At 35.1% G+C, this 12,399-nt stretch overlaps 1 protein-coding gene across 1 annotated transcript in view; it reads left to right on the top strand.

The window, feature by feature from the left end:
- Positions 1 to 11,970, top strand: part of DHX40 (DEAH-box helicase 40) — a 35,927-nt gene extending 23,957 nt beyond the window's left edge. The window contains exons 13-18 of the mRNA XM_019736385.3: positions 5,260 to 5,374; positions 5,892 to 6,000; positions 6,453 to 6,547; positions 9,095 to 9,164; positions 9,434 to 9,662; positions 10,682 to 11,970. Coding sequence (XP_019591944.2) covers positions 5,260 to 5,374; positions 5,892 to 6,000; positions 6,453 to 6,547; positions 9,095 to 9,164; positions 9,434 to 9,662; positions 10,682 to 10,821 — 758 coding nt within the window. The 3' untranslated portion in view covers positions 10,822 to 11,970. The remainder of the gene's footprint in view (positions 1 to 5,259; positions 5,375 to 5,891; positions 6,001 to 6,452; positions 6,548 to 9,094; positions 9,165 to 9,433; positions 9,663 to 10,681) is intronic.
- The last annotated feature ends 429 nt before the right edge of the window (positions 11,971 to 12,399 follow it).

Below are 12,399 nucleotides of genomic sequence, written 5' to 3'. Positions count from 1 at the left end.
GGGGGGTAGGGATGTCCACTGTTTTTCATTTGTAAAACCAGTGAGTTGGATTAAGGTGATCCAATTCTAATAGTGTTATAAGGCCAGAAAAAGGAAATGTTTTTCTTTGTTGGAATATTTAAATAGATGAAACCAGTCTGGTGTTAGCCTCTTTTTTTTGGGGGGGGGGGGAGGTCACATTTTATTGAAATACAATTTCAAACTTACAGAGTTGTTGAAAGGATAGTAAAGGAACTCCTTTATACCTTTTATCTAGTTTCAGCAGTTTTTAACATTTTGCTTAATTGTTCTCTCTCTCTCTATATATATATGTATATATGTATAATTATATGTGTATATATATACATATATATTTATAAAAAAATTTTTTTTCTCTGAATCATTTTAGAATAAATTGGAAACATTGTGCTCCTTTACTACAAAATATTTACTAAGAAAAAGGGGAATCTCTTATTTAATCATAGTACATGTATCAAAATTAGGAAAATTTAACATTGATGTAATACTATTATCTAGTCCAGAGTTTGTATTGAAGTTGTCCATTGTCCCTAGAATATACGAAAGTTTCAGAATTGTTAAGCTATACCACTGTGAAAGGCAACCCTTTATAACTAGAGTTCAATATTTACTGCACTTTTTAAAGAGAAATTTACATGTAGCAAAATGTAAGTCTTAGGTATATGATTCAATTAATTTTGTGAAATGCTTGCACCCATAACCCAAACCCCTGTCAAGATATATACAGTCTTTGTATTCTGTGCTTTGATTTGATGAGAAATTTTAAGTCTTGTCTTTGTGAAGCACTTGATCTCAGTGATGTTAATGAATATGAAACATGAATTACCCCCAAAGCACTAAGGTAGCTCAGAGATTTATCAGTGTTTCTAGATTCCACACAGCAAAAATATAACTATAAATAAAGCAGTAGCCTTTTCTATTGTTATGTTAGTTTCAGGATTGGATTTATTTTCCTTAGACCTAGGCCCCTTTTTAAAAAAATAGATAATATATGTGTTGTTATTGTCAAATATATTACATTTCTATGTTATAGGACAAACAGTACAATTTTACAGATAATGTTTCATGTCGTTTCTTTTTAAATCACATAAGGGAATATAATAAAAAATCATATACTCCTTCTTATTTTCATATATATTTACTTTTACCAGTACTGTTTTTTTAGTGTCCCTCAAATTACCATCTGGTGTCACTTCCTTTCAGTCTGAATAATTTCCTTTTATTATTTCTTTTTAATTTATTGGGGTGACAATTGTTAGTAAAATTACATAGATTTCAGGTGTGCAATTCTGTATTACATCATCTATAAATCCCATTGTGTGTTCACCACCCAGAGTCAGTTCTCCTTCCATCACCATATATTTGATCCCCCTTACCGTCATCTCCCACCCCCCAACCTTTATTATTTCTTACAAGGCAGGTATGCTAGCGATAAATTCTCTCAGGTTTTGTTATATGGGAATGTCTTTGTTTTGCCTTCATTTTGAAATATAGTTTTGCTGGATGTAGGATTCTTAGTTGACGGTCGTTTTCTTTCAGCACTATGAATATATCATCCCTTAATCTCCTGGCTGTTATCCTTTCTATTGAGAAGTCAGTTGTTAATTTTATTGGAGTTCTATTGTGAAAATATCATTATTCTTTTGCTGCTTTTAGTAGTTTGGCTATTATGTATCTGTGGCTCTCTTTGGTTTTATCTTACTTGGAGTTCATTAAACTCTTTGAATGTGTAGTTGTGTGTTTTTTTTAATTAAATTGTGGAATCTTTCAGCTGTTATTTCCTCAAAAATTTTTCTGCCCCTTTCTCTGCTCTCTTTGGCACTCCCTGTGCTTAATGGTGCCCCACATTTCTCTGAGACTGCTCATTTTTCATTTTGTTACCTCTTCTGTTGTTTGGATTGCACAATCTCCCTTGATCTATATTTTGATGATTCGCTCTTCTGCCTGTCCAAATCTACAGTTGAACCACACTGAGTGAAGTTTTCATTTTGTTTATTGTACATTTCAACTCTAACAGCCAGAGTTAGAGTTGTACCTCGACCCCTTAAGCCAGTGATGTTTTTACCCTTTACTACTGGATCAGTGTTGTGTGGTTTGGAGACAGTTTTCACGGTTCAGGGAATTTATGAGTTTGTCCTGTCTTCAGCCAAAACCAGAGGCTCAGATGTTCCCTTTCCTTTTGCTCCTCCAAAAGTACAACCTTGGGCATCTGCACAGTCTTCCAGAACATTGGACAACTATAGTTTTAGCAGGTTTCTCTGATCTGTTAAATTTTTGGCTGCTCTGCCACGTTTAGTACCATACCAAACTGTTAAGTCTCCACTAATTGCTCTGTTGTTTTTGACAATGTCCTAGGGCATAAATTGCTCCATAGTCTGATCCAAATGAAGTTGAGCACCTTTGCAGGGGCAAACTATTGCCAGTCTTTGACAGTGTGTGTCCCCACCCTGCTCTGGGAAGAATCCCTGTGCTATGGAGCATTAACTGGGGCTTGATTGGGAGCCTGCTCTTCACTGGCTGCCCCTCCTGGGTCCTCCCCATAGAGCAGAGGTGAGAAGGTGGTGGGAACTTGAGCTCCCACCTCTGACTAGTATGTGTCTTCCTCAGCACAAAGCTTGGCAAGATGGGCTCTGTGGATATTCACTGGCTGCCAAAAAAATAATAGCTGAATAGCTCTAGGAAACTGGTAGTAGTGGGAGATTCTCCTCAGCTGCTGAACTCACTGGAAACAGCTCTTCTACAGTAGAGCTGTAAAGAAATTTTGCACTGTCGTTAACTGTTCTCCCATTCATTTAGCTGCTCAGCCTTGCTCCTCCCTACACAGTAGGAGCTGTGGGTGAAAAAAAAGGGTGCCACTCTCAGGCTGCCAAGCCCTCTGGAATAATCGTTCTTCACACAGGCTTTGGGGGGATGAGTGTCATTCCTATTTGAAGGCAATGCTTCCTACTGTTCTTAGGGAATTTGATAGATTCAGTCACTCTCCGGAGACCTTGAATGACTGTCTTTGATACTTTTGACTAGTTCAATAGATGTCTCTCTCAGAGAGAGGTTCTGCCTACCTCTTCATACCACCATTCCCAATATATGTATATAGTTAAAAATTCAAACACAACAAAAATTAAATTACAGTCTTTATAGGTTAAGCGGTCTCTTCTGGCTTGGGTTTTAGTCATTATAGATCACCTAATTTAGTTTACTATATACTTATTGGTAAAACTGGCTAGTATTCTCAGACATAACATTGAATCTCGATTTTAAACATCAAAATGATCTTGTCAACATTTTTAGTAACCTCTTTGGCTGTAGTAAACTGTGTGCAGAATGTCTGTTATTATAGATATAGCTTTAGAAGTCAGACAGTGAAGTGAGGGCTGATAAATAAATATTTTTTAAGCGGTGAAGAGCATTGCCTTAAAGTAGAAAAAATTTAAAATAACATTAGATTGGTTTTAAAGTTTTTCTTTTAATTATTTTAACTGTGATATTTTTAGAAATAAAGGGTACTTTATTGATATGAGACACGTATAGCCTTATTCGGCCACTTCAGTTCTGAGAACCGTTATTGAACCTCTTTCTGTGTAAGTTTTGTTTTCTGATTGATTACTATATAGAGAAATATTGAATTATTTTCTCAAAGGGAGTTTAGCTGATATAGCCTTGTTTTGCTGCTTTAGCTTTTATTTATAGTTTTTGCCTCAGTAGCATTTACCTATTTGCATGATGTAAAACTGAATAGAATTTTATCTGGGGAAAGATAACAAGTTAAAGAAAATGCCAAGTCTACTGGGAAAGTAATTAAAGATGGATAGTCAAACTATTGTTTAGTCAGAGGATAAACTTGCTGAGATTGTAGGAACTGTGTATGATATGAACTTCAACATTACTGTAGTCTCTCTCCTTTTGTCTCTAGCAGCTTCCTTCAGTGTTACCCAGGTAACATAGGTAGAAGCTACTTAAAGTCTGGGATGGAAGTCTTTATATCTTTATGAGTATTTTTTAAAAATCAGATTGCTTTCCTCCTAATACCAGGAACTGTTGCTTTACAGATTCCCATTGTAGTTTGTATAAGTACTGCTCCCTGAAATCAGGCAACGTGATACCTCTGCTAAATCTAGCTGTGATGGGTATACTGAATGAATAGGAATTGTGGTATGATGTGGTGCAATGAAGGAAGGAGGCCTAGGAAATTTTGAAAAATGGGACTGAAAGATTAGCCTGGGTAAAGTGTTATGTGGTGAACTTGGGCAGTCCTGAGTGGAATTGGGTCAAAGTCAATAACAGATAATCTCAAAAAGAAAATGTTGAGCAAAAGAAACCAGACAGATAAAGTGCATTTATACAAAGTTTAGAAACAGGCAAAACCCTTCTTTGGGGTTAGAAGTCATGAAATAGTTGCCCTTGTGGAGGTTAGTTATTGGAAGGAGAGCAAAAAGAGGGCTTCTGGAATGTTGATAATACTCTATTTGTTGATCTGCATGTTGGGTACATTAGTATGGTATATTTATTGAGCTGTACAGTTATGACCTGTGTAGTTTTCTGTATGCATGTTATATACTTCAATATAAAGTTAAAAAAGAAAACTAAAAAGTTCATAGTAGTTCAGTTCTGCCTATATGGCTGTCCTAATTACCCATAATTAGGAATTGGATAAATAAGGACTTGGTTAAATTGTGTTATGTTCTTTATACCCCTGGGGAATACGATATAGCTATTTTGAGAAGGAATAATTCTGTATGTACTGACATGAGCTATTATTAAGTGAATAAAGGAAGTTTCAGAACACATATCCCATTTATGTAAAAATAAATCACTATATACATATGCTTATTATATACATAGGAAATATCTTGAAGGACACACACTAAACAGTGGTTAGCCTTGAGGATTGGTTTATGGGTAATGTGACAAAGTGGAGAACATTGAACTTTGACACAATTTTTAAACATGTGAGCATGGGTTACTCTTATGCTAAAAATGAATTTAAAAAATTCCAAATACTATTTTAAAGGCAAATGGATTGGGAGAAATAATGTTACTGTTCTGGTAAAATCTCAGGAAGTGTCGTTAAAAGAAGAAAAAGAAATTACGGGAGAATTAGAGTCCCCCCCGGAAGAGTTAATATAGTTGCACTTTATTCCACCCCAGAGGGCTAGACAGATTTTAATGATCTTGAATAAACAAAGTGAATGTAAACACTTGATGTAAAGTAGAACTAAATTGCCTCTCCAATTGTCATTTTAGTTGATCCAGAGTACCAGAAGGAGGCAGAACAGAGACATAGAGAACTGGCAGCTAAAGCTGGAGGCTTTAACGACTTTGCAACTTTAGCTGTCATCTTTGAACAGTGCAAATCAAGGTATGTGAGTTCTATGTACTGGAAATTGTCAATTTGAAATATAGCTCCAATATGTACTTACTATCATAGGTGACTGTAGAAAATTCGGTTCAGTGAGGATGATATTGACCTCACTGGTATTTTTATGAACATTAGTGAGATTTATCTATGTCAGGTGACTGTTAACTCAGTAGGCATTTATTATATAATAGTTCTCTTCTCTCCCTAAACCTTTCCAGAAAATGACCTAATGGAATTTTGGTTCTATATAAGTAGCTCAGATGAGAAAATGATTGGATATTTGTTAAAGCATGTGATTAAAAAGATACCCATTTGCAAATTATTTTTTAATTCACTCAGAGATACCTGCATTAATTTGTTTTTTCAAATTCTTTAAAGTGCTTTTTTCAGTAATTGGACAGGTCTCATAAAAGGGCTGACAGTTGCTTATGGGATTCTGGTTTTGTAATAGAAATGAGATTGTTAGACTTTCACTTATAGAAGATATTTTTGAGATACCGGTACTTTTGTTTTACAGTGGAGCTCCAGCTTCGTGGTGCCAAAAACATTGGATTCATTGGAGGTGCTTATTTTCTGCATTTCGTGTTGAAGCTCAACTTCGAGAACTAATCAGGAAGCTTAAACAGGTGATTGTTATAATGGCTTTTTTCTTGAGTAGCATTTTGGCAAGACCCTCTGAGTACCAAAATCATATAAATTATGAGATATTCTAGTCTGGCTTGTCGGAACAGGCACCATTCCTAACCCTGTGTGAGCACCAAACATTGTAATCTCTTATCTTTGTAGGAGATTCTTTTCCTGGCTTTGGGTAGTTTCCTCACATTCCTATGCTGATCAATACTCACCTTTTATTTCTCAGAGATCACTAACCCTTATTGCATGATATACAGTATTTTGGAAATCATTACTTCATATGTTTTGTCCATTTTTTGGTTGTTTCAAGCAGAAGGGTAAATCTGGTCCCTCTTACTCCATATTGGCCAAAAACGGAATCTTTAGAAATACTGATTTTTCAAAAGAAAAGATTATTTTAAATTGTTCTGTGAGATTTACCACCACATATATATTCTTTCAATAGCAAAGTGATTTCCCAAGAGAGACTTTTGAAGGCCCTAAACATGAAGTACTACGAAGATGTCTCTGTGCAGGTTATTTCAAAAATGTAGCCCGAAGGTAAGCAATATGAGCTTGACTGTATTATTGAACTATTTAATATTAAAGATTGACGGTTTGATTTAAGCTCTGTGATTATGATGGCATCAGCTACGGTGAACCTTTTCATAACTTGTGCAGGGGGAGCTGCAGTGATTCAGAGCGGGATGTTGGAGTTCAAGTGGGGCGATGAGGGGGTCTGTAGGACAGCTGTCCAGCACGGGGTATCAGTGCCTACGTTAAATTACAAGGTTTCTTGTAAAGGGATAGCTCTGTGGAGTATGAAAGCCAAACAGGTTGAGGTGGCATCCCTGAGGAAGGGAAAGTTGGTGTGGGATGTCAGGGCTTGAGCAGGATGGGGAAAGCATTCACATGGGAATTGTTCAGTACTTAGTGTCAGAGTTTGAGTGTAGTGAGAGAAGGCATCTTTGTAGGGACAGGGGTAACAGTGGGGGTGATGGGAGATTCGTTAGATACAGAGGAATTGATCACGTAATTAAATATATTAAAGATAATGGCGTAGGGAGTTAGAAATATGGAAAGGGAGACAACAAGAAGGAGCTTTGTGGTCCTGGAATGGAATTTTAGGGTATCATTGTGAACGTATGTTTTTTTAATATAGTTGGATGGTTAGATAGATATGGGGATAAAAATAGATATTACTGTGTGTATATATAACCTATATGTGTGTCTATAAATATTTACATACACATATACCCTAGCTCTGAAATGGACTGCGAGCAATGACACCATTATAGCAATGAATATACTCAGTACCCAGATCTTGACTTGGAAAAACCATCTGCCATATAAAGGACACAGGGCTCTTTGGAGAAATAGGACTGGGAAAGAGCAAGATGAGCCCAGAACATCTTACTTTGCCAGCAAGCAAAGAAGTGATCAGTGAAGGTTGAGGCCGTGTCATGTACACAGGAGCCAGTTTGAATAGGCCCCAATTGATCAAATATGGAAAATTTTGAGCATCAAAATAAATAATGATAGTAAAGGATTATACAATCCATTGCATAAAATGTGAAATCATGGGTCTGTAATCATAAATTAATAAATGAGTAAATTAAAAGTTTAATGACAAATGGAATTATTTACATAGTTGAGCATCTCGCCACAAAATTCTTGTTAATTACCAGGGCAAAAGTAACTTTTCAGTGGTGAAGCCTGGCAGATGCTTCTCCACTGAATCAAGCAATCAAAGTGAACATTATCAGTTATGAAACAAATCAAAATCGTGTTCTTCTTGATAGGATATAATGAAAACACAGCATCACTTCTGTGATATTCCTGCCAAAGATGCATAACCTGAATCTAATCATCCTAAAACAGACAAACTCACATTGAGGGACATACTACAATATCACTTAACCTTTAAAGGTGTCAAGATAATGAAGGTCAATGAAAAACTGGGGGAGTATTCCAGAATGAAGGAGACTAAGAGGATATGAAAAGTAAAGGCAATACATGATTCTGAATTGGATCCTTTTGCTATACAGGATATTAAGACATTTGGTAGAATTTCAGTGGGGTCTGAAGAAATGTTAGTCATGTATTGTGTTAATTCCCTAGTTTTGTTGGTTGTATCATGGTTATGTAGGTAAATGTCCTTGATTATAGGAAATGCACACTCAGGTATTTGGGGCTGATGGGGCATAGGTTGGGAATTAACTCTCAAATGGTTCAAATAAAGATTTTTATACTATACAAATACCGGGATGCCAAAAAAATGTATACACGTGACTTGAGTTTGTCTTTTGTTATTGGTATATATTGAGTATTACAATTTTAATAGTTTTTTCCTTTCTCAAAATGTGTATACATTTTTTGGCATCCTCTGTATATACTGTACAGATATATAAACAAATAATTATAATGCAGTCTGATCTGGGTTATAATAGGAATATATATAAGTTCTATAGGAAATCAGTTGTGATGATTGAATGAGGGTTATTATTTTGACAAGTTTTTGGAATAACATTTATGTAGGGAAGTATAGAAGAGGATAAGAATTTGATATGAAGAACATGAATTAGAAAAAGGATAGATGAGATGTTCTAATTGTCAGATTTTAGAATGGTGAAACTCATACCTTAAGAAAGAGATGTAACATAATATAATATAAAGAATACTATGTTTAAGTTAGAAGACTTATGTTTGGGACTTGCTTTCACCAAACATTAGCTCTGTGACATTGAGAAGGCTAGCTAAATTTTTTGAATCTCAGTTTTGATCATAAAGTGCCTGGCTCTCAAAACTTACAGGTTCTTTTGAGCCTTTATTATGAAAACATTTTGGAAACTATAAAGCACAAATACAATATTATTGTTACTATCACTACTTATTAACCAAAAATGTTTATACTTAACTGAAATGACTGTTTAAGTTGTATCATTAATTTTAAATGAATTGGCAGAAAAATTATAGTGACAGTTGAATAAACCTGTTTATAGTGTTTTTTGTAACAGAACATATTATAATAGTTCATTGTTTGACGTAGTGCTTTACTTGTTTGTTTTACAGTATTGTCTTTATCCTTTGTTTTTTTGTTGTTTTTAGATCTGTTGGGAGAACGTTTTGCACAATGGATGGGCGTGGAAGCCCAGTTCACATTCATCCTTCCTCAGCAGTAAGTACCTTATTTTTAATAAAGAGAAGAACTTTGTAAAGGTGTAGGAATAAGTAATATGTAAATGTCTTCTATTTTTCACTTTGAGGTTAAGTTTAGCATACGTCTATATTACATAAAACTGAAAAGGTGTTGAGTAAGCTCATACCTACTGTTTGAAGAATACAGGGATTAATTCAGAAGAGCTTGGGCTATTAGTATTTGATTAGTCTAATGTGGAATAAGGCAGTTTATTGAGTTATCATCCTCAAATGAATTCTTTTGTATAGCTTCATGAACAGGAAACCAAACTTGAATGGATAATTTTTCATGAGGTATTAGTTACCACCAAAGTCTACGCAAGAATTGTGTGTCCAATCCGTTATGAGTGGGTGAGAGATTTGTTACCCAAGTTGCATGAATTTAATGCACATGATTTGAGCAGTGTGGCCCGACGTGAAGCAAGAGAAGATGCAAGAAGGAGATGGACAAATAAGGAAAATGTAAAACATCTAAAGGGTGAGTGTATCACTTGTTCTAGTGATATTAGTCCAGGGAACACAAATGTCCAAATTCTCATATAATTACAGAAATATTGTTACACGGCTTAGATTCTGGCTCTACCTACTCAGAAAGGAAAGAGTTGTCATGAGTCTCAGACTTAGTTATTTTGACTTCCTTCTTTCCTTTCAGTTAATCTTGTTTTTCTTAACCCCTCTATCCAAAAACATTATTAACAACAGTATGTACTGAGGTTTTATCATGTGCTAAAAGCTTGTATTACCCCCATTGAATTTTCACAATAGCCCTATGACATAAGTACGTATCTCCACTTACAGAGGAAGTATTTAGCAGTGTGTAATAATTTGCTGAAAATCCCATAGCTAATAATTGGTGCATCTGGATTCTGAATCCAAGAAACCTGATTCTTTGTCCTGTACTCTTTCTTAACTATTATGCCATACTGCTTCCCAGTATACTTTACTATTTTTATTTGGTTTATAAAATTTTGTGAATCGTTACTTCAGAAGATCTTTTATTTTCCATAAAATGTTAGGTCCCTAGTTGGGAGGCTGAAACAGTTGTGCTACAGATTTAGGACACAAAACTTATTTCTCAGTTCACACATATTTCTTATTTGAGAAATAAGAAAACTTATTTCTCAGTAAAGCTTTTGGAGGCTGATTGATGGAGCAAAATATATTATCCTTACTTGATATCCCTGAGAAATAGAATGGTGAGAAATTTTGTTCAAGATCATAGAACAGTCATTTTAGAAACATTAGACATGTGTTTTGTTGCAGGATGTAACTGCACTACATGCTTGAATAGGGTCAATTTTTCTGACTCCTTAGGACTCAGAAAACTGACCGTTTTTAAACCATAGAATACATCATTTTTTTTTGAAAGGACAGAATTTAATTTTCTTTTTTCTCTATAACATTACAAAATCAGGGCATCTTTTTCTCTTTAACTTAAATTTCTAGTACTGAATCTCAAAACTAAAGTTTTACTGAATTAATTTGTAATGTTTTCAGATGGAATATCAAAAGAAGTCCTAAAGAAAATGCAAAGAAGAAATGATGATAAATCCATATCAGATGCACGTGCTCGTTTCCTTGAGAGAAAGCAGCAGAGGTCCCAGGATCACAGTGACACACTGAAGGAAACAGGCTAAGCAGTCAACCCTCCAATTCAGGAAGTAGGAAAAGCAGCCAGGAAGTGTGCTTCTACTTTGCCATTTATGTCAGCACTACCAAGAGGGAAGTGGTCAGCAGCTGTCGTTAGCATACGAGCTAAAAGTAAATCAAAGCTCGTCAATACTAATAAATGGAATTTTCAAAGGAAAGATTGGATTGCCATAGTCGTAGGTAATATTGTATGAAACCAATGAAAGACAGGACATGTGACATTTTTTCCTCACTTCAATTTTGCTGGCCTTAACTGGTTTCAAATGCTGTCATTGAGATATTTTCAAAGGACATTGAATTGTATGTAATCAATGTGTATTCCATTTGCATTGACGCATTAAAAGTTATTTTCCTTAAATCTCTTTAAGGCCTTCTTGTTGCTATTAGAATAGTATTATATCAGGTTATCAGGTATGTGACCATTTCCTTCAGAAGGCTGAACATAAGAGGTTGTTACTCAGCAATACTTAGATGTCTAACTGTTTAATTGCTAAAGAGCTTTATAGATATTTAGAGAAAAGAGTTAATCAATTAGTAAATAAGAAAATTGCCTATGGCAAGATTCTTTGTTGAATTAATATTAATCCTTAAATTGATTTTTCTGGGATTATACAAATTCCTTTTTATATAAAAGTATATTGTTTAAAACAGTAGCTATAGCCATTAACCAAAGGACAGATGATATATATATATGTTCTTTTTTTAGCTGTCCCTGCATACTTGTGTCAGCACCATGTATGTAGGTACGACAGTGTTTCAAACAGCCCCTCCACCTGGCATACTCTCTTGCCTCCAGCTGCTTGGGTAGGACCACTTAAACATCTATTATGCCAATCTTGAGATGGGATTTTCAAAGCAGCCAACACTACATCACCAGTGTCTCAAACTGGAACCTTGAGGCTAATTAGCATCACACTCAGGCCACATTCAACACTTGCCCACTCTGTTGTTTACTGCCTTGTATTCTAGTTATTTGTGTACTTGTCTCCCCCACTAGATTATACGCTCCTTGTGGGCAGGGACGATGTCTTTTTCATCTTTGTATCTTTCATGGCACCTAGCACAGTGCTTTGCACTTAGTAGTCATTCAATGTTTGTTAAATAAAGCTATTAGTGTCATTAAAATTCAAAAGGCAGTATAATGTGTGTTTCTAGATTTATTTATTTTTTTTTTGGTAAAAACTAAGAATCTAATGTTTTTATAGGTGACTAACACTTTTGCAGTTATTTCCTTTGGCAGCTAAACAGTTTTCTGTTCAATATTAGAAACTTGAAGCCTTTATTGAAAAATCACATGTGGACCATGTGTTTGTTCTTGAAGTAAGGTGAGTGGTGATGGTTTCTGTGAACATTCCCAGAATTGTTAATTTGTTCATTTTAATCTTCAGTGCTCCAGACACTGTTTCAGCACATTAGTCCTATCAGTTTCTCTTCTCAGGTATATGTATCTTTGCATTTCCTTAGATGTGGATTCTTGGAATGAAAGCTCTTTTATTTCAGTAAATATTTATTAAGCACACAACCTGAATCTATAGTCCATACTCAAATTTCATTAATTCTCCCAA

Source organism: Rhinolophus sinicus, chromosome 12 (genome assembly GCF_057876585.1).
Source record: "Rhinolophus sinicus isolate RSI-liver-muscle chromosome 12, RSI-T2T, whole genome shotgun sequence".
In the NCBI taxonomy this organism is placed as follows: Eukaryota; Metazoa; Chordata; class Mammalia; order Chiroptera; family Rhinolophidae; genus Rhinolophus; species Rhinolophus sinicus.
The sequence above is the reverse complement of the archived record's forward strand: the minus strand, read 5'-3'. Positions and strand labels throughout refer to the sequence as shown.